The sequence below is a fragment of the Alexandromys fortis genome, unplaced genomic scaffold (assembly GCF_014885135.2).
Source record: "Alexandromys fortis isolate MF-2015 unplaced genomic scaffold, M_Fortis_MF-2015_v1.1 scaffold_117, whole genome shotgun sequence".
Classification (NCBI taxonomy): domain Eukaryota; kingdom Metazoa; phylum Chordata; class Mammalia; order Rodentia; family Cricetidae; genus Alexandromys; species Alexandromys fortis.
This window is the reverse complement of record NW_026068015.1, coordinates 3,774,251-3,796,475: the sequence shown is the minus strand read 5'-3', so window position 1 is coordinate 3,796,475 and position 22,225 is coordinate 3,774,251. Positions and strand designations below refer to the sequence as shown.

At 37.0% G+C, this 22,225-nt stretch overlaps 1 protein-coding gene across 1 annotated transcript in view; it reads right to left on the bottom strand.

The window, feature by feature from the left end:
* The window catches only part of LOC126513774 (glutamate receptor ionotropic, delta-2), a 578,836-nt gene that overhangs the window by 310,873 nt on the left and 245,738 nt on the right, over positions 1–22,225 (bottom strand). Inside the window, exons 8-9 of the mRNA XM_050162312.1 lie at positions 20,727–20,924; positions 2,210–2,522 (exon numbers count right to left, since the gene is read on the bottom strand). Coding sequence (XP_050018269.1) covers positions 2,210–2,522; positions 20,727–20,924 — 511 coding nt within the window. The remainder of the gene's footprint in view (positions 1–2,209; positions 2,523–20,726; positions 20,925–22,225) is intronic.

Below are 22,225 nucleotides of genomic sequence, written 5' to 3'. Positions count from 1 at the left end.
TGTCAGAATTGGTGAGCAGGAGGTAGAAAAAGATGAAGAAATCAGGGAATAGGTAAGATTTCTCTGAATGTCTAGGTGGCTGGAAAAAAAGTTTAGGGTTTATATAAAAGACTTCAAATGTATTTGTCATAGTGGCTTTTCTGTTATGCCCTGCCCATCCAGAGAGTGATACAGTAAATATGTAGACAAACAAGGGGGAACAGTACAGATTGTGAGTTACTCGCATGTTCCATGGTTAGTGAAATTATGTACAGACAACACTAATGGAAAAGGAGGAAGCGAGATGAAACAGGTTAGCTACATCCAGTTATGTGACCTCTCTATCTTTTTATGGTATACATGCCTGTTATCAGCTTAGCCATTCTTTTTCAGTATTGACAACTAACTTTGATATGTAGCTCATTTACATTTTTTCCAATTGAATTTATAAGTTGTTACAGAAGGTTTATTTCATCTTTTTCAATCCGTTTTAGGGTCTTTCACCATCTTTTAACTTTAGAAATATGAATATATATAGTGGTGGCTATTTCTCTACTATTTACTATTTAAAAATCTGTTTCAGGTGTCCAGTTTTATGATTAATCATCAGAGCTACTTGGACTGATATTTCCAATGTTGTTCGTAATCTCATCAAGACTTCTATTTTCTTCTGATCAAACTTCATCCTCTTATTCTTCATTTCACTCTTAATTACCCTTGTATTTTTTCCTGGTTATCCCAGCTTTCACTGTTTCATCTGTTGCCTTGCCAATAACCTATCCATTGCTATGCCAGATTTATTTTTTATTTACCAAATATTTATTTTAGTAGAGTTTAGTCTATTTAAAAACACCATTATTTTAATAATTAAATTCCCATAAAAGATACTACGTCAATCCTGTTTGAGAAATAGGAACTGAAGGAAGAATTCAACAAGAGAGACTGCAGAATTCTCTACTTTGTGTTATGCTTCCTATGGGGAAACCAACCAAGATGTTGTGAGAAAAACCAAATGCCCCAGGCAGAGACAAGTGTAGAAAGGCTTACAAAGAGAAGCTGAGGATTATAGGCCTCCACTGACAACCAATATCTGCAATAATCCATGGCAGCCAACATGTAAGTGGAATCAACCTCTGAACTAAGTTGTCAGCAGCGGCTTGAGATACTAGGGAGCAAAGACAAGCCTTTGCTTCAAAAATAAGGTTTGTTTTAATTTTATTTTCTTCAGCAATATTAACACCACTAAACAAAACCAGTTCATTAAAATATTCAAGGTATGTATGCCACTACACTTCTGATTTTTCCTTTGAATCATTCTAATCGCTATCGCCAGCTACCACGGAAAAGATTTATTTTTGTCTTTTTCTTTTTTTTTTCACTATCAACTACTATATGGTTACTCAAGTTTTGCTGGTACTATTTAATCAATACCACCAAATTCTTGATTCTCCATAGCTCTGTGTACTTACTCTCTACTTAGTTTTATGTTAGTTATCACATGTCTTTCTTGTGTTCAGTACCTGAGTTGAATCTGCCCGATTGTCAATACTTGTTCTTCAAATTTCTACATTAGCAGTAGACTCAAAGAGATCATGCAAAAGTCATACTGTTCTGAAACAGGGGAATCATATAGATAATCAGAGATTTGTACAAAAAGAGGGTAGACTGGGTATGGTTGACAAAGTAAAGACATTCTTCTGGAAATAATAAAGTTGTTAGGTAACTTATATTGCTAAAGCTTATATATTAAAAGAAACCATTAATCATTATTGGTTTATATTAAGCAATTTCTTTGTACTAATAATGAATATTTGGAGGAAAGAAAATATATTTGAACAAAGAACAAGTCCTAACGTCTCTTATACATGTAAATACTTGAACAGTATTTTTTCTTGTCGTAAGTAGTTTCATGCCAGTAAAGCTATTTCTTAGGAAGTCAGACCTTGAGATGAAAAATTGACCTTGAGGTACCCTGTAAATCTTACCACTGGCATTCCGCAATGCCTTTGCTGATGAAACTGAATTTACATCAAAAGACAAGCAGCCATTATTGCTGGAAGCCTGCTATGCCTAAGATCCACCAAAAGACAGTAGGAAATATTATCTTCTGAGCACTGCTGTGAGGATTCATAAGAGCTTTTAGTGATGCTATATACAAAATCATTTTACTGAATATTTGAAACATCATTTCCCTTCCTTCATAACAGGAAAATGTACCCTTTCCCCTTACCTTGCTGAACAAAGGATCCATACACAAACCACATGGAGTTGTAGAGTGTAGTAGATGTCATTGATCCCATTTGCAATCGTGGGGGATTAAGCCAGTTCAAGAGGTAGACCAGTAGTCCCACAAGAAGGACTGTGCCAGCAATGCAGGCCCACAGAGATAGATCAAATGGTGCAAGACAGGCAAACATATCCACTGTTTTTTCTGCTCTTCGAAGTAAGACCCCCACTGAGTAGTCCATGTAACGTGTTGTAAAATCCACAACATTCTCTCTATCTGGAGTAATGGTTAAAGCAGAAATCCCGATGTCAGCTCTCTGAGAAATTGAAGGAGAGAAGAATACATTAATAGTGTAAAAACAATTTGGTTTGTGGCATTTCAGTTTGCCTTGAGGGAGAAAAAATGATGCCTCAGGCATCATCTTAAATCTCTTTATATAAACTGAAAATACTACAGAGACTCCTTAGAGACAAGCTTATGTGAATTTTGCATATATTATTGCATATCTTGCCCCACTGGAGTCAAGCAAATTACCTAGTTCATATTGCCAGTGTATGTAGAATCAGTCAGGAATGCCTCAGACACAGATACACCTCAATAAATTGTCTGTTGTTTTCCTTAATTCATTTTATCAAATCCATCATTAGCACACTAGCAAAGCAAAACTTATCCAAAGATTCCTAAGGAAATGTTTCCAAGTCATTCACAGTTTCTTAACATCAACGCAGGCTCCTTAAAACTTGAATTGACATGATCTTTTCTTTCAATGTCTATGCATAAAAATTATATTTTGGGCTCTAAACTTGTAAGGGCTGATTTGTAACATTATATATCCAAAGTCTACACCATGCTTTTGCTATATACTCTTTAGGGGTTGTCAACAAATAATTAATATCCATGGAGACAGATACTTCTTGAAATCATGATTCCCCTTCTCAGTGTGTTCCCTTAGGTCTCAGTGATAGCCATCACAGCAACACATGCTATCCTACTTATTTAAGACACATTACAGAACTGCAGTAGAGCACTGAATAAGCAAATGACTTCACACTCAACTTCTGGGGTATGAGAGTGCATACTTAAATAAATAAGCATCTTGTTGAAAATAATGATTGGTGGCAGCGATTAAAACAGTAGGAAGCCCTCTCCAGACGAATATAAATACCAATAAAATATATGTTGAACATTTTCTAGCTGTGCTTCTTTCTTTTTTATTGTTTTATGCAAGGAGACAGAAATTCGTTTATAGCTTTTAGGCGCTGAGAAAAAGAGGGAGAGAAGAAAAGTAAGATGTCACAGAATCATGAGCAACTTCAATAAATCAGTTTTCTGAAAGAATAAAGCTCTTAACATACTCTAGGTAAAGTAATGGTTGTGTACATAGATGTGTGTGTGTGTGTGTGTGTTTGTATGTTTACTATCAGATGCATGTGAAGGTCAAAGGAAAAAGAACTTGTTCGAGTCATTTCACACTTTCCACCATGTAGGACTGCATGAATCAAACTGAGGTCATCAGACTTAGGGACAAGCACCTTTTCCTGTTGGTTCATCATGCTGGCACAATACTGATGTATAATGAACACATCTAAATATCTTAACTATAAGTCTCTATGGCTTTTTAATCTATTTATATATGAGATTATTTGTATGACTAAAATGTTAATAAATATGGAAATAGCTTGCACAGATTGATCTATAGAGAAATTTCTAAATTTTCATGGAATTTCATTACTTGTGTATTCTATGCTTGGGAGAAAGTTCACCCTCCCCAGGAAGGCAAATAATAATTATGATGACATTTCCATTTCAACTGACACATCTACACACACACACACACACACACACACACACACACACACCTTACTTAACTATTTCTAAATTTTGATTCACTTTCCTGAGAAGTTGCTCTTTCCCTTTTCAGATTCAGTGGTACAGCAGATGTCCAGTAGATAACTGCCATTGTTCCTTACTTATATTTACAAATGCTACACTGTACAGAAAAACTCAAAACCCTCCACTTATTCAGAATTAAAGTTTTAAAGATTCTAAATACCTAGAAACAGAATCAGAAATGATGAGTGACAATAATTCAATCTTTACTAAGTCTTAACTTTCTTTATGTGTCAAGGTAGTCACCTCATTTATCTACTTTATACAATGGTTTTTCAGATATTCATCAATATGAAACCTTTGGTCTTTCCACACGATCCAGTGCCTCTCAGAAGATGATATCTACAGTGTCATATAGAGAGCACGGAAAATATGATATTGGAATTAGCACTGACTTCCAGTTCCACATCACATGCTGATTCCATGGTCTGAACTACCTCCCTGGAACTGATTCAAGAGAAGCCACATTTGGGCTCCATGTAAGGCAAGATTTCCATGTCTCTTTGATTAGGCCAGTAATTGTATTTACACTAACAGTTGCCTACACACCTGACCCTTTTTGTAACTAGTTAGAAAAGTTATAATTTTCACATATTTGCATGAGTTTTAATAACATGTGACTCCTCTATTAGACTACAACTTCAGACAGGACGAAATGTGAATACACATATGCTCATACATACACACACACACAAACACACACACACACATACACACTCCTGGTGTTACTACCTATTCTTTGACTTTTCTATAATTCTTTTGCTTGTCAACATTCCCAGTTAACAAGAGTTTACCCTTTACTTTTCCTCCTCCTTATCTTTTTTCAGAAAGTCCAACAATGTACCCCAGAGAAACAAAAAACTCTTTTTCCTCTCTCTGTCAAGTGTTGGATGTTAAATGTTAGGTTTACAGGCATCTAGTATCTCATCAAGTTAGAAGAGTATTTTAAAAATCAAAAGAAAAAGACAAAGTAAAATTTGACAAGGTTTTATAGCAATGATAAATGACTAGTGTCTTGAATAAGTAATCAGATATTTGAAGTGTGTTTCTTGGTTTGCCAGTATTTATGTTTTTATAGTTTTTCTATCATCACTTAGCATCTCTTTTAGTAGATTTAATGTATGATGAAGTGTTATTATGGCTAACATTTAATATTAAATGATTACTCAAATTTTGATTAAGAATAGCATTAAAGTTATATTATAAATAAATATATTCTCAAAACTATCCTAACTAATTACATAGTTAAAGCACTTTCTTTGAAAGGAGATTCAAGAGTTTACATTCTTTTTTTTAATTTATTTATTAAAGATTTCTGCCTCCTCCCTGCCACCGCCTCCCATTTCCCTCCGCCTCCCCCAATCAACTCCCCCTCCCTCATCAGCCCTAAGAGCAGTCAGGGTTCCCAACCTCCCACCTCCTTTCAGATCTAGTAAGGTGAGCATACAAACAGTCTAGGCTCCCACAAAGGTAGTCCGTGCAGTAGGGTCAAAACCCAGTGCCATTGTTCGTGACTTCTCAGCAGTCCTCATTGTCCACTATGTTCAGCGAGTCCAGTTTTATCCCAGGCTTTTTCAGACCCAGTCTAGCTGGCCTTGATGAGTTCCGATAGAACATCCCCATTGTCTCAGTGTGTGGGTGCACCCCTCACGGTCCTGAGTTCCTTGCTCCTGCTCTCTCTCCTTCTGCTCCTGATTTGGACCTTGGGATTTATGGGGGACTCTGTCTCTGTCTCCTTTCATCGCCTGATGAAGGTTAATATCCAGGAGGATGACTATATGTTTTTCTTTGAGTTCACCTTCTTATTTAGCTTCTCTAGGATCATGAATTATTAGGCTCAATGTCCTTTATTTATATCTAGAAACTAATTACCAATGATAGCCTTTGCTGGAGATGTTGTGGAGAAAGGGGTACACTCATCCATTGCTGGTGGGAATGCAAACTTGTGCAACCACTTTGGAAAGCAATGTGGTGGTTTCTCAGGAAATTTGGGATCAACCTACCTCTGTACCTAGCAATACCACTCTTGGGAATATACCCAAGAGATGCCCTATCATACAACAAAAATGTATGCTCAACTAGGTTTATAGCAGCATTGTTTATAATAGCCAGAACCTGGAAACAACCTAGATGTCCTTCAATGGAAGAATAGATGAAGAAAGTATGGAATATATAAATATTAGAGTACTACTCAGAAGTAAAAAAACAATGACTTCTTGAATTTTGCATGCAAATGGACGGAAATAGAAAACACTATCCTGAGTGAGGTAAGCCAGACCCAAAAAGAGGAACATGGGATGTACTCACTCATAAGAGTTTCCATTCTTTCAAGTCATGAAAATTGGATGATGAGCAGCTTACAGAACATGTGGAATGACTAAAAAGAAACTCAACTGGGAATTTTAGAAGATTAAAATTAAGAGAATTTAATAACCATTTCTTCCAAACTTAATCAGATGTAAACTGTCACAGCAAAAGTCATCAACTAATTTTTTCTTTAATGTGATGCTGCAAACATCACAGGAACATGAATAACTGGCATGTAGTCAGGGCTTACTTGACATCAAGAAAATATCCTATGTTCCACATGTATGTTTTGATAATTCAGTTTTTCAAAGTGACTTTGGAGGAGCTAGAGATCTACCTCAGTTATAAAAGCCCTTGAAACAGAAGCTAGAGAACTTGAGTTTAGTCATCAGAACTCATGAGAAACAAAGAAAGCAGTCAAACAAAAAACAGGCAAGGAACTGTGTAATTAGAGTCCCAGCCTCTTAACTGGAGACATGCAGATTCCTTGGTCTTGTTGTCCATCCAGTTTGAGCTATTTGGTGAGCTCTAGGCCAGTGAATGGATTGTTTCATAAAATAAGGACATAAAACTCCCTAGAAGTTACACCTTAAGTTCTGGTCTCCATGAAAATACATGCATAAGCATTTAGGTTCATGTACCTACAAGGATATGCATTCACACTGCATGCGCATTCATATGCTCATGAATAGATCTGGAGTCCAGATAACTTTATTTGGTAGGATATTAGGCTACCGATCAAATATGATTTGCAAGTACTTTTGAATTAGAGCCCATAAAAACAAAAGTTTCTCCTGAGTCCTTTTCAATTGGCCGTGAAGGAAATGCTGGCTTGTATTGACACTTTAGTTCATTTATATTCTTCACATGTCTTCAATGTTTAATGTGTTTATCTGTCCTCCCTTATATCAGCTTTTGAGAGTTTAGAAAGCAGGGTCTTCATCCTTCTGTCACAGCAGGAAGGATGTATCTCTCACATGTGCCATCACTACAACCGAATACCTCTTCAGCTGCCTCCACCATGACACTTCATGACCCATAAATGTAGGCGTACTTTTCAATCAACTACCAATATTCTTTATATATTATTATCCAATCAGGTTCTCACACAGTTTTTAAGTACTCTGAAACAGGCATTATTGAACTGAAAATAAGTGAGTAATCAGATATACATCCTCTTATGAATAGTTAACAGTACAAAAAGAAGATAATTAACTATTTCTACCATCTACAGCATATCTGTAATTTTATCTGAGAATAAAATCATACTCATTTCTCTATAAAATGAACACATATCCTGTAAAATTTGGAAAATGCCAGATTCGAATCATAGAACATTCTTCTCTTTCGTAAAAGAAATTTATAGAAATTCATTTATTACCTGAAAGAAATATATGCACTGATAAGGAATGTGAACTCTTCCAAACAGCCAGTTACAAGTTTCAATCTTACTGCTTCCCCCAAAATGTTGCTGTGGCAGCTTAATTTCCCTAACCCTGTAAATTCCCTCAACCTTTTTATAATAAAGAGCTGCTGTATTGGAATTTCTCGGAGTCTGTGTCACTACTTCTGCATTTTCTTACGCCAATTCTCTGCTCTGGGGGGAGACCACACAAAAGGCAGCAGCAACAAGCTGGAAACAACAGCTTGGGGAGAGAGGGAGTGAAGAAGGAAGAGGAGGGGAGGGAAGGGACAAACATATTTGCCACGTGATGTGTGACTGGGCCGGTGCTCATTCTTGGACCCTTTCAGGTTAGTCATTTTGTAGCCAGGGGAGTAGTACAAGAGGAGACTTCATTTTGAAGTTATTATGTAAAATTACTTATTATAATCTTATTACATGATTGATGCTAAGTAATATATGTGTGTAACAATACTGTTAATCAGATTTCAACTTCCAATATACTTTTCCAAAGAATATAAGTTGTGAATCATTACCTACATGAACTTAGAAAGGCACATAGTGGAGGAAATGGGTCAAATTACGGCATGAATCCTGTTATTAATTTTCTCAAAGTCAGGATTTTATGTAGTTATTTGAAAGACAAATAGACATGTTTTAATATCACATTGTTACAGATTAATTTTAAATTAAAATGCTTAACATACTTAGCATTAATTTTCAAATATATTTCTGGAATGAATAAATCTCTAGGCTGAACTAATGGAAGTGTTGTTAAAGTAATTTTTATTCTGACACTAAGTCCTGTTTAATAATATTAAAATATATTTCCTCTCACATTTATATGCAAGGCATTTGTGAACTCATTGAAAGGACAGAATTAATACGGTTAAAGTTAGTACATGGGAAGGCAATTAGCTTAATTTTGAAGTGCTGTGGATAAATAGGTCCTATCTTGTTAATGCAGCTATTAGTATCATTTAACACTTACATAGTACTCGCTACCAGTTTTCAATTATCATTTCAGTTTACCATCACAAACACTATAAGGGTTACACTATTAATGCCTCAATCTTGCAAGTAACAAAAGTGAATCAGATTAAGTCATTTACCTAATGTTACAAAGAAGAATCAGGAGCTGCCCACCAAGGTAGGCTATCTCCATGACAGTGTAATGCCCACTAGCCTTCCTGTCTCTCCCCAGACAGTAGCTTACTGCTGCAGAACTGCGGGTGAACTGTTTTCTTTCATCATATAGATTCAAACTCTCACTGTATGATTGTTGCATGAGATCCAGTCATTTACTGACATTCCAGACCAAAAAAAAAAAAAAAAAAAAGAGGAGGATCAAAATGAGAAAGAGTCTCTCTATGAATAAAATGGCCTAGAGGCTTGCTGGGGAATGCATGTTGTGGGCAGGCTATCTTGCAGTCATTCACAAATAAAGGACAGAACTCATACTGAAGGACGGCAGTAGTCTTTCATTGCATTTCTTCACGTGGAATTATTGCTTTAAGATCAATCTAAGTAATACAAGTCCCTGCAGACTTCTACTTTTATATATACATACGTATGTATGCCTTTTTCCTTTTCTTCCATAAATATGGTCTATGTGAGCAACAAAAATATAGTCAATACCAGACTCTGGTCTTTGTAAAGATGGCTGAGTTTTAAGCATCCACTGTTTTTATTCTTAATCTTTCATCATGTAGAAGGATAGCACATAAATATTCAAAAGGTATCTGTTGATTATGAAGGTACTCTGATTAATTTAATCATTTTCTCCTTGAAGCATTTTTAGAATATTTTACTTTCCATGTGCTTATTATGATCAATAGACATTTGGTAATGTTAGCGTACCTACACATCTAAATATCATTTTTTTTTTGTTTTTTCAATACATGTTTTGTCTCTGAAACCATGATAGTAACAAGAACATTAGTACTACTTGCTTTTTTTGGTGCTCTGAATCTACCTGCAGCATTCAGTCTCAAGAATATGACTTTCAGGCTTCCAGCTCCCTTCAGCAAGCTTCATGCCCGTTCTAACATACTATGTCATTTAAAGACCTCAGAAGAGTTTGATTTTCACTAGTGTTCATATCAGTTTTTCTCTTCTAGCCTAAATTCCCATACTGAAAAATACATGTGTCCAATTTTAAATGTCTTTTCACCTGGTTAATACACCCATTCCCTGAGTTGACAGCAAGTCCTCCTTTTCTCTGTCTTCCAGTACCTCCCACAGGATGCTTATCTCACAATATCTATTTCTTGTTCTCAATGATAATAATAACTTTTAGAAGCCAGCACAATATTTATATAATCATGTGTTTCACATTATTGCCCACAGTATAGTTCTAAGGAAAACTTCTTGAATTCTTACTCTTTGCAGTTGGTAGAAATATATATTTTGATAAAAATTTCAAATTTCATAAAAATTTGGCAGGAAGAGAATACAGTCTTTCCCCTTAGCAAGAAATTACAGGCTTATGATTTTTCTATAATAAAATGCCAGCTAGGACCTTGTCTTTAGTATGCTAAGATCTAATATAGTCAGCTCCCATATCTGGGACTCCCCTCAACATGGGCTACTCATACCACAACTCAACACTCAAGGTCAAATCTGAAATTCTGAGAGGCAAATTGTCTGCCTGAGTGGAGAGGTGAACAATGAGTTGGATTGACCGTGTTGTGATTATTCATAAATCTCATCATTTTATTGCATTGGAGTTTCTACATTACCTCTTTATAGTAATTATTTCCCCAATATTTACTCATTCTTCTACTCATTATTTGGTATTTGTGTCCATTGAATTATTACTATTATTTGTCTTCGCTTGATTTATCTCTGGGGGACTAAACTCTGACTGAGGAAATAAGAAACATTTACAGACACCATTCTGTCTAAAATAGTCACCGAAGGAAAAGGCAATGACTTTGTCAGTGTTATCAGGCAAAGGAAGTCTTCTTTAAAAAATAATGATGGATTGTTGACAGTGGCAGAGTACGGACAAGTGATTTAAGGTTTGCAGTCAAATGCTGATCTTTGATGCATCATGTGTGAGGTATGGCAGAAAGGAGAGAATCCAAAGAAGTCATAAAGTTTGAATAAAGAAACTTGAAGACTGAATTTGTCATATACTGTAATGATGTAATAGGTAAGTGTTGGAGGCAGACCAGCTTAGAGGAAAAAAAAACTGTATATTCAGCTTGGAACAGGCAGTGTTTGAAGTTGCCATTAGACGCATCACAGGAAAGGCAGAATGAGTATAAGGTGATGCAAATCTGTAGTTTAAGTGATGGGCTTGAGTGATGAAACATATTTGCAAGTGGTCTACTTGTGAATGATAATGAAATCCACTTGACCAATTGAGTTTATGAGAAATGGGATGCATAGAAAGAAAATGTGAAGTTTATGCTGGAGCCTCCCCCTCCTTTCTTTTTCTCCCCATTTTCTACCTTGCTATTTGATTCTTGGAGAACAAGAACTCTGTCTGGCATCCTGAACATTCCTCAGAGTTCCAGTAACATTTTGGGTCTCAAATACATACTAAATGGTAAGCGAGAAGAATACTTCACATTATTTATATACTACCGTATTTCAGGCATTATGTTATTGCATTACAAACAACTTAAAGAATAACATCACTTTTTTAGTCCTCAAGAGATACTGCTGCAACTCCAAGAAAGAGATCATCAGAAATCACTCTTTTGTTTAGCAGATATGTTCTGTTTTCTGGTGGGTCAATTCAAAGCTACTTGCAGACAGAGTGTGCAAAAGCAATTTCTGCCTGAAGTGATTGCATTGCACACCTGCATTTCAATAAAATTTACACCAAGGGCAAGGAATGAGATTGAGTGGATTTTTGTTTTAATTACAGTGAAAACTTCAAAAACTGCAATTTTCTTGGGTTCCTTCTATGTATGTAGTGTTCTGTACAGAGGAAGAAAATGTAATTCCTCATAAGTGAGAAGAGAACGAGCTCCCAGAGGCTGTCTGTGAATTGAAGCAAGTGATTTAGGTCACTCCCCAGTCATCACATGCCACATCTGGTAAGGTGGAAAATATCTGAGCAGTCCACTTAAATGACACCACTGTGCATATGGAGCCTCTGCAGTCAGCATGGGTCACTGCCTACCTTGACACAGTGCAGTCTTGGTCATTTTGTATTTGTATTTAAGGTGTGAAATACACTAAAAGCCTACTATTATTGAATTCGTTGTAGTTGTTTTTTTTTTTTTTTTTTTTGTTTTGTTTTCTTTGTCTAACAGTTCTGGATGTCCTGAGAGCTGCTCTGTAGCCCAGGCTGTCCTTGAACTCACAGGGATCACTTGCCTCTGCTTCCACAGAGATGGGATTAAAGGTGTGCATCCCCACTGCCTAGCTGAAAGATCAAATCTTAAATTTCAACATTCCTGAGACTCAGAACCACAGACGACAGAAATGTCATGATGGAAGGACAGAGTTAATCTCAACTGTCATTCAGGAAATGGCTCTGTACCAAACATTCATTCTGAAAATTGACGTGCAAAACCTAACAAAATTTCCTCAGAAGGGGTCTGTACACTGCTGTAAAGGGAAGAAATATTTCAAAGTTTCCCATGCAGGTGTTTATGTTTCTCTTCATACTCAAGATCCAAAGAAAGAAGCTATGAAGTTTCTATTACATGAGTGACATTCCTGAGCAACACTGCACTGTGCCAATTCCACAGGAGGCTCATTTCTGCATGTTTGTAATTTCCACTGTCACGTCAGCTGTGGTTTTCATGGAGCTTATAGCCTAAGGAAAGATTTCCGAGCATACTAAACCCTGTATCTTCCAACTGCGTTTCCTGAATCACAGAAAATCTCACGGTCGGAATGTCTTCTAAAATGTATGTTGACTATCGTCACTCACAAGTGTATTCTTCTATGTGCTTGAAGTCATCTTATTCATTCAGTTCTCCTGGATCCCTGGCCTGAGACAGATGAAAGCTGAGCTAATGGATGGCATTTCAATAGCCAACAGCAGATGTCAGGATTTATACATCCCCAGTTATAGGGTTTTCTCATCTGAGCTCTGGTCTTTATATCACCCTGGCTTTGATGGACGCAGTAGTCTGCTAATTTATAACCTTTCACCTACCAAATCTTTTCAATTCCACACATAGTTTCCCAGGGTTTTGCTTGTCCTTGCCTGTAAGCTGTCTTTCAAACCAGAGCCATCCCTAGACAGCATCACACCCTCTGGCAGGCACCCAGTTTGTGGTCTTTAGCTTCAAGTCTTATTACCACCACTTATCGATGCTTGCCTTCTATTACATCATGTGCTTAATGATTCGAGTCCTTTATCTGATTAAACTGCTCCTTGAGGTTTGTAATGTGTGCCAATTAAATATCACCTGCAAATTCAGAAAGTTGCTCCTGCGACAATCCGCTAAGGGATTTGCTTCTATCTCATTTATTCTTTCAGAGATCTTGCCTCATCCTTTGTGTTCATTAGCGTTAAAACCTCCTTATCAACAACAAATATTTAGGGAAATGTTTTGTCTTCTCCTTCCACACACAGGGTATGTGCTCTGCTATGATTGTGTTTAAGCTCTATAGGTATCCAGGACAGCTGTCAGACATTTAACATACAGATTGGCAAAATCTTTTACCACATATACTGTCTGAACTCCTTTCAGGTCTCCATCTAGTATACTCTGGGAAACTCAGCCCATTATTATCTGTTTAGCCTAATTTAAAAACTAATCCCTCAACTGCTCATATCCTGTGACCCGGCAAGTCTTCCAGTGGAGGAATTGGGACACCAACCCAACCTTTGATCTACAGTCTGTCCAGTTTGTGGTATAAGAGGTGACACAGATTGTGGGAGTGGCCAACCAATGACTGGTCCAGCCTTAGACCCATGCCATAAGAGTGCGCCTACCCCTAACACTGCCTAGAACACCAGGACCCAGAGGCTGGATGGCCCAGAAATGTAGGGTAGACCCAGACACAATTGGAGGGGGAAATGTCAATGTAATGATGCTTAACAATTTTCTGCTATACTCATATAGAGGTGCTTAGTTCAATACTTATCAAAGAGGCTTCATTCAGCAACTGAAAGAAACAGTTGGAGAGATGCACAGCCAAACATTAAGTGGAGCTTGGGGGTTACTATGGAAAAGATGGAGGAAGGACTGTAGGAGTCAGGGCGTTCAAGGACATCTCAAGTATTCCCACAGAACCCACAAACCAAGGGTCGTAGGGGCCCACAGAAACTAAACAGACAACCAGGGAACTTGCACCAGACTGACATAGGCTCTTTGCCTATATGTGACAGTTGTATAGCTTGGTCTTCTTGTGGAACACCTAACAGTGGGAACAGAGCTGTCTGTGACTCCTTTACTGGCTTTTGGGACCCTATTCCTCATACTTTTTCATCTTACCCAGCCCTAACACAAGGCAAGGTACTTAGGCTTACTACAACTTGATATGCCATGCTTTGTCAATAGCAATAGGTGGTCTGCCCTTTCCTGAGGAGTAGATGTGGATAGAGAGGCAGAATGGGGGTGGGGGAGAGACAGAGACTGGGAGGAAAGAAGGGAGAGTAAACTGTGTTTGGGATGCAAAAGAAAGAAAGAATGAATGAAAAAGAAAGAATTAACATCTTAGTCACTGTTTGATTTAAGATATCTATGTGGAATTCTTCCCTTTAAAATATCTGGTCCTATTTCTTCTTCTAAAACATTCTGTTTGCAAATCTACATCACACTTCAGAAGGTCCATCAGCATCCATTGCTGGGCAGTCATGTGCAGGTGAGAAATGTGTACAGATTCTGTTTTGGTGACTAACAAAATATTGGGGACTAAAGATATTTATTCTGTGTGGTCTGGAAAAGACAAGGGAGAATGTAGAGATGTATGTGCTCACCTTCCACACAGAAACCTCTGGCTTCCTTCCAGATGCTAATTCTTCCTAAAACTCAGAAATTATGGGCATTCTGCCACCACCAACTGGACTTCCTCAGAAACTGTGATGAGGAGGTTGTTTGTTGTGCCTCCCTGCAGATCAGCCTGGCTTTGAGGATTGTCAACCTCATCTATGCCAAGAGCCATTAGAGCCCTCTCTTCCTGTGCAGATGCGGGGGAGAGGGACACATCAGCATGCTGTTGTTCTCTGAGCTATCCCTCACATACAAATTTCTTTTTTTTTTCTACTCTTTATCTAACCCAGTAGCAGAAATAATTCCACTTTGCTCAGAGTGGAATAACTTGAAGGCTAGAATAATAACTCAGGGCACGATCTCCCTTTAACCCAACACTTCTGATTGTGTTTTCATAGGCTCCTTTTAGTCCTAGACATTATCTGTTTGTGTTCTAGATGTCCATCAACAACCCACTCCCAGACAGTCCCACTGGGGTGCTTCTCAGGCCCAAGGGAGTCACGGTGTCTACAGACAAAGATTGTCCCTTGCATGTGCTTTCCCAGCGTGTTACTATTTTGAGTCACTGTTTGCTGTTATGCTGCCACTGGCACATTTCCTCTACTTGCAAGCGTGCTTCATTCCTTTTATTTCCTTTGAGTTTTCAAGTTCTAATAATTGTATCTTAGCATTGTAACCAATTTTCCCCAAATCAGTCTTTCTGCTTACTTGTTGCAATCATTTTATTATAGATATCCCATTATTTCCCAATCTGTTATTTTTTAAAGTCTTATCTTCATTCCAGTGATATCCCAGGTCTATCTAAGCTATCTTTTAGAGTTCTGAATTAGATCGTACCTTTCTTATATGTAAAAACCTTGTGTAACTTTTACCAGCTAAATAATGAAGTCTGAATTTTTGAATATGACAAATCCATTTTATAACTATCATCGCTGTTGCCTTTTACACTCCTGATCATTTTGACGACCTAGCGCAAATATTCCTGTTCCATGAAATCCTTTTCTCTTTTCAAGCAGGAGCTCCTCCCTGGTCTGCATGTTGCCATGACACCCTATGCCTTTGTCACACTGTGTTTTTGTTGCTTATTCATACTTTTTCTTTCTTCATGTAGTCTATGGAATACCTAAAATTAAGAATAATATCTGACATTTACTTTTATGATGGCAATCACCATGCCCAGAATATAACATGCATTCAGAAATGTGTGCAAATGAATGGGTAAATATAGGGCACTCTGATGTACTTGGCATAGAAAGTAGACACAGTCTCAGCCTTCTGCCTTCCAGAAGAAAGACTATGGAAATAAGATCTCTATATCTATATCTAAACATAGTTCTGCATATATGCACACACACATATATATTTATATCTTGTAAACCATCATTTTCTTTCCTTTCTTAAAAGTCAAATGCTTGTACCCATCTTACATTTTATCATACTTTATATAGATATCATTCAGTTTCAGCTTGCCAAAACTGCTCTTAGTTTTCTTCCTAAATTATCAGCCCCAGCAACAGATTTTGTCTTGTGAGCATACCTATTCCACATTTGTTAAAATGACCCTTTAAAACTCTATAGATTCATAATATATTTATAATTTTCATTATCATTTAATCTTATGCAAAAGGGTGTTTTTGCTTTCTTGTATGTTTGTTTATCATGTATATGCCTGATGCCTCATGAGGGAAGAGGAAAGTGTTAAAAACTCCCCCACCCAGGTCTGGAGTTACAGAGGGTAGAGATACTTTATGTGTGTTCTGGAAATCAATTCATGTCCTCTGGAAGACCCAGCTTTCCCGACCCCACATATATGTATTTACATTACTACATAAAGCTTCTTCCTTCAATTTACTGGTGAGAAGGTTAAGTTAGCACTTGGATTCTGGAACCAGATTTCTTGGATTTAAAACACGGACTCCCAGTGTGGTTATGTGGCCACTTAAAGCTCTTTTATTTAGTTTTATTACCTGCAACATTGAGGTAGCAATTATCCCTTCAGTTGTGAGCACTAAGTATTAATAAATACAAAGTGCAAAGGATCATGTAGCAAGAGTCAGTTCTATGCACATGCTAGTAATTACCATGTAGTCACTGCCAACTTGTAGTTTTGAATTTTGATGTGTGTTAATTGCCAGAACTGCCACATATATGACCTGAACTTGTCTTTAAGTCAAGTGATGTTTTATACAATGATACGTACAACAGAAAGTTAACTCTGACTAAAGGTGTAATATGAATCACAGCTTATCTTTGTAAAAGCATTAAGCAATCTGTTCCATCTGCCTGCTGCACTGTTGCATTATAAAATGTCCTACTCCATTGCAATACATTTCCTTTTGGGTATATCCTGTCCATCAGTTTTTTTTCCCCCCTGGAAAGTGAAAGTTTATTCTGTTAATTTTCTTCTGCTGTGGTCTTAGAATTTTATTGTGGATCTCACAGTCTCTTCATACACCAGTAAAGCAGAGACAGCAACAGTTCTCCTAAATATTTTGCAGCCTATTGTTTGTAACTTAATTAATATTCTCACTTTAACTTTTAATTTACTGCTGGTTTCTTTGTGTATGTGCAAGTACTGATAGTTTCTTCATAATTTCAATAATTATCGTTGCACATAAAAAGGTCAGAATTAACTTTTCTTCTTAACCATCCCCCCTTCTTCTAGTTGGGCAATATTTTCCTTGGGCAGTACAGCATTTGCTCACTCAACATGTTTTACATGGAGTCACTCAGCCCTTGCTACTTTCGTGGCAGATACTGGAATGTTGAGCTCTTTGATACTGGGAACACTGCCTCCACTTGGATACAATAGTTCATGGTCTGAGCCAGGGTGTACTTGGGCTGAGGTTCTGAATCAGAGTGATTGGCAAAAGAATGCCATTGTTTATACTGGGAAAGATGAGAGTCTGAAACCTAAGCCTGGAGCTGCTAAAAGTCACCTTGCTTCCAAGAAAGGAGAGACTGTCTGAGAACTGGGACTACACCAAGAACGCAGAGCTGCAGGACAGAAAGCAACTCCAAGGCCTGATGAAATATGCCTGGATCTTGTCTCTGGCAGCTTAGCTTTGTGAGCCATTAAATTATCTTTTCACTTCAATTGGATTGTCATTTGCAACCAAAGACACCTAATTAATTTAACTTAGAAAATATAGAAAGGTTATATATGAGATGAAAATGCCTTTTCAAGCAGTGGGAAGGAGCAAAGATGTGGAGGAGACTGGAGATAGAAGAGAAATGGGGCAAAGAAAGGCAAAGGGGCAATTTAACTTCCATCTATATGCTGATGAGCCTCAAATGTGTGTCCATTCCAGATCCCTTGTCTGAACTCCAGACTCGTATATCAAATTACTTATTTCACTTTCTGTTTGGATGGCTCCAAGGAGGCCTATCCACAACTCTAGAGTCAAACACTTGCTCAGACCCTAGACCTTTCTCTATTAGCTGATTGACTTTGACCAAGCTTCTTAAACTCTCATTGCTTTGCCATTTTTATCCAGATCATAGGAAGTTTGGTTGTTTCAATTTTATGGCATAATTTAAGAAGATTTCAATTTTGACAGTTACTTGGGTTCTATTACTCATCTCTAAAATATTAGTTTTTACTCAATATTCAAAAATACTTTTCTTAGTATATGTTCTTCCCTATCTTAGTCAGAGATATTCCCCTCAAGACAATTTCAGGGAGGTGGAGATTAGATTTAGATTTATTCCAGTAAATAGGCTCAGTGCATAAAGGTGTTTGCTACCAAGCTTGACAACCTGAGTTCAATCTCCAGAACCCATGCATAATAAGGAGTAAATTGAGTTCCAAAAGTTGTCCTTTGACCTTTTCATATGTGCTATGGTACATATGCATTCTGTACCTTTCTCTCTCTCTCTCTCTCTCTCTCTCTCTCTCTCTCTCTCTCTCTCTCTCTCNCTCTCTCTCTCTCTCTCTCACACACACACACACACACATGCTCATACACACACACACACACACACACACACACACACACACACACCCAAGAAAGCAGAAATAGACTATTTGCGGAAAGAAAAGCAGTGAGATTAGGTATGCATGTATGTACATATGTATGTATGTGTGTGTATGTGCATATATATGTGTGTGTATGTATGCATGTATATAAATAAAGAAGCAAGTGTTGAACGAGAAGAAGAAAAGTAATTGAATCTCTGTAGGTGCAACCTAAATAATGGCAGCTAGAGAAAAGTCAAGTGACTCCACAAAGATAAGGTAACAAAGGATGTCTTTTTCTACTGCTGTGGTTGGATAGATAAGATGAAAAGCACTGTCTTTGATCTTTCTTCTACCTCTCTATCTGACCTATTAGCAAAACCTGTCAGTCAACTTGCAAAATTTATGTTGAATGTATTACAGTTTTAAGCACAGCACCTGGGGAAGGTTTCACCAATCTATCAGCATCAGCTAATGAGACCAGCTTTACTTTCCTTCCTTATAACATTCCTGGATTTATTTTTCTGGTGATTGTGATTTAGAGAGGCTTTAAAGAGTCTCTGAAGCTAAAATTGGTAGTAAATTCATTACTGGTAACCATGGCTAGTATCTGTTTCAAAGCAAGGTTGTTTGGTTGCCAGTAGGATATCAGAATGAATAAAAGGATTTTGAGGTGGAAGATTTAAAAAAGAAAAGATTGATATTTTTCTGTTTATCTTAGTATTTTTAAGACATGATGAACTTTAATAGCTGAACTCATTCCAGAAGGGTCTCCATTTAAGATTTGAAAAGTATGGAAATCAGCAGCTCCATCCTCAGTACCAATAACCTCCTAAGTCCCTTGAAAACTAGTTTACTCTTTTACTATCCCAAGGATTATTTTATTTTATTTTGAGATAGAGTCTCACTGTGTAACCTCATATGACCTAGAACTCACCATGTCGAACAGGCTGGCCTTAAACTCCCAGATATTCCTGCCTTTGCCTCCTGAATTGTGGGATTAAAGGTCTATCCCACCTTGGCCTCCTACAGGTGCACATGTAACACCTGTTCCCATAACTGTTACACACTGCATGACTTATTTTTGTCAAGAAATTCAAAGCAGTGTGATTTTCTTCAACCCCTCAACTTCTTTCCTCAGATTTCAAAGACACAACTCATCATCAGGGTTTAGTATGAAAGCAACACTTTCCCTCACCAAAACCATTTCTCAAACTAACTTCTCATGACTCCAAGGCATTTACTACACATTCACATCTTTTCTATGTTAAAATTTCTCTTTTTTCCCCTCTTGGCTTATAATATTCAATTCTCTCTATAAGAACAAACAAAATTTGCAAAATCTGTTACCCTTTCTTTATCTTTTTCTCTTTTTCCCACTACAGTTATATATGCATGCATGCATATATGTGTGTGTCCTCTGAATCATGTGTGTGTGTGTGTGTGTGTGTGTAAAAGTTCACTTCCTCACTTCCATGTTTTCCTACAAGCTTTTGCAGTCTACCTCTCTTTCCATGCTACTTCTATAAAGAGTAGAAGGATACTGAAGGGTGATCAGCAGTTCCAAATGGGTACTGCAGCAGGTTAGGAAGACTGTTACATAACACAGTCATCAAAAATCCTCCTCAATTCACAAACCACTGGCAACTGCAATTCTAACAGAATGCTAACAACTAACTTGGCAAAGGATAAAGACTGATACAGAAGAGACAGGCAGATGAAGCAAAATACACTTATAAACTCCCTTCCAATGACTGCCTTATCCCAAGAACTACCTATATTAGAAAATTATAAGAAAGTCAATAGATGCGACAGGTATACAGACAAAAGATAGAAAGAAGATTACAATTGTAGTTTTCTGTTATAGGAGATACTAAATTTAAATTTTATTTTGCCATCCAGTTTTCTATTCACAATGTTCATTAAGTAACACTGGGTGAGTCTTTTGCATTAAATACAACAATCAAATATTTTCCATCTTGTTTTTTCATATGAAAACAGCTTTCGATGATTATAGTTGAAAGTTTGGGAATAAGATAAATGAATTCTTACCTTAAAAACAAGTTCTCCTACCAATCCATTCCACGTCCCATCTTCCTGTGGGCTTCCGTATTTGTGGTCGGGCGCAACATAAATTTCATAGTTAAAACCCAGGTAGTTAGATAGGGCATCCAAAACATCAATGGAGAAGCCCTGGTATTTCTTCGGTTTTCCCAAGACATTTTCAGAGACCATTACAAAAGGCTCCTCCTACATGGAAGAAAAATCTTGATGTCAATCAACATTGCTCCCTAAAAACAAGAGCTCATTCTTTAAAGAGTCTAGCTGACAAAGTCTAAACACAATTTCCTGCTTTGAAAAAATTAGCTTGGGAATAGGGTTTATACATTATTGATGCATTATGCTATTGAATTGTGTTTAATCACCCAGCTTCTTGTCACCTCTCATTTTATCATTGTCAGATCAAAACTGGGAGAGATGCAACTAAACTTTCCAATAGTGTTATTTCCTGTTCCTTGAGGTATGGGTACTACTTAAGAGTCATCAGCAATGTAATTGATTTTGAGAAGCTATGGTTTTCTGTCTCAATTGGACGTTTTGTCTACCTATGTAAAAATAAATAAAAATGCTAACACATGTGCAAATCTGAAAATAGTAAATCTTCAAAAGATATAGTTTAAGTAAAATTTAGAATATCACACATACTGGAAGTTATTTGGCAAGTAGTTTTATTACTTTGATATAAACATATTTCACTACAAAAACAGCTCTGGTACTATGACTACTATTTTTTAAAAAAATCATCTTTTTGATGAACTTATTTATCAAATTTGACAAACTGGCTTCATACCCTGTATTTTTTTATCTTTTCACATGCTTTTTTTTTAAAGTTACTGAATTTGGTACAGTTCATTTGTATCCCAAAATGACCCTGACTTAATCATCTTCCTGGTTCACCTCCAGAGTGTTGGGATTACAGGAATGAGCCACTACTCCCAGTCTTTGTGGTGATGGGGACTCAACCTAAAGCTTCAGGCCTTTTACACAAGTACTCTCTCCTATGTCTCAGTTTAATCGTGGTAAACCTAGCGTATAGGTTGCTTTTGCTTCAGAGCAGGTGTTAAGAGTGCATTTGTTTGAAAGCATGTTGGCAGATGATAGAAAATTCAGATCCAAAATGGTTAATAATCTCAATGTATGGCTGTATGTTCTGAATCTGATAGTGAAGAAAGTAGAGACTGTACATGAACTTTATTGTAAGAGAATGAAAGTTTCTGAAAAGGATTCTGATAGCATAGACACTAAAACCAACAACTGACAAATGGAAACACAAGACTAAAAGGATTCTGTAGAACAAAGGACGCCAACATATTAGTGGAAAGGCAGCCTAAAGATGGAAAAAAAATCTTTACAAGTTGTTTATCTGGAGGCTAATATAGAAAATATAGAACATATCAAAAGAGATAAACAACTCAATGTTCAGACATGGCCTGTAACTAAGAAGAGAATTTGCAAGAAACTCAAATGCCTGAGGAAACATTTTAAAATAT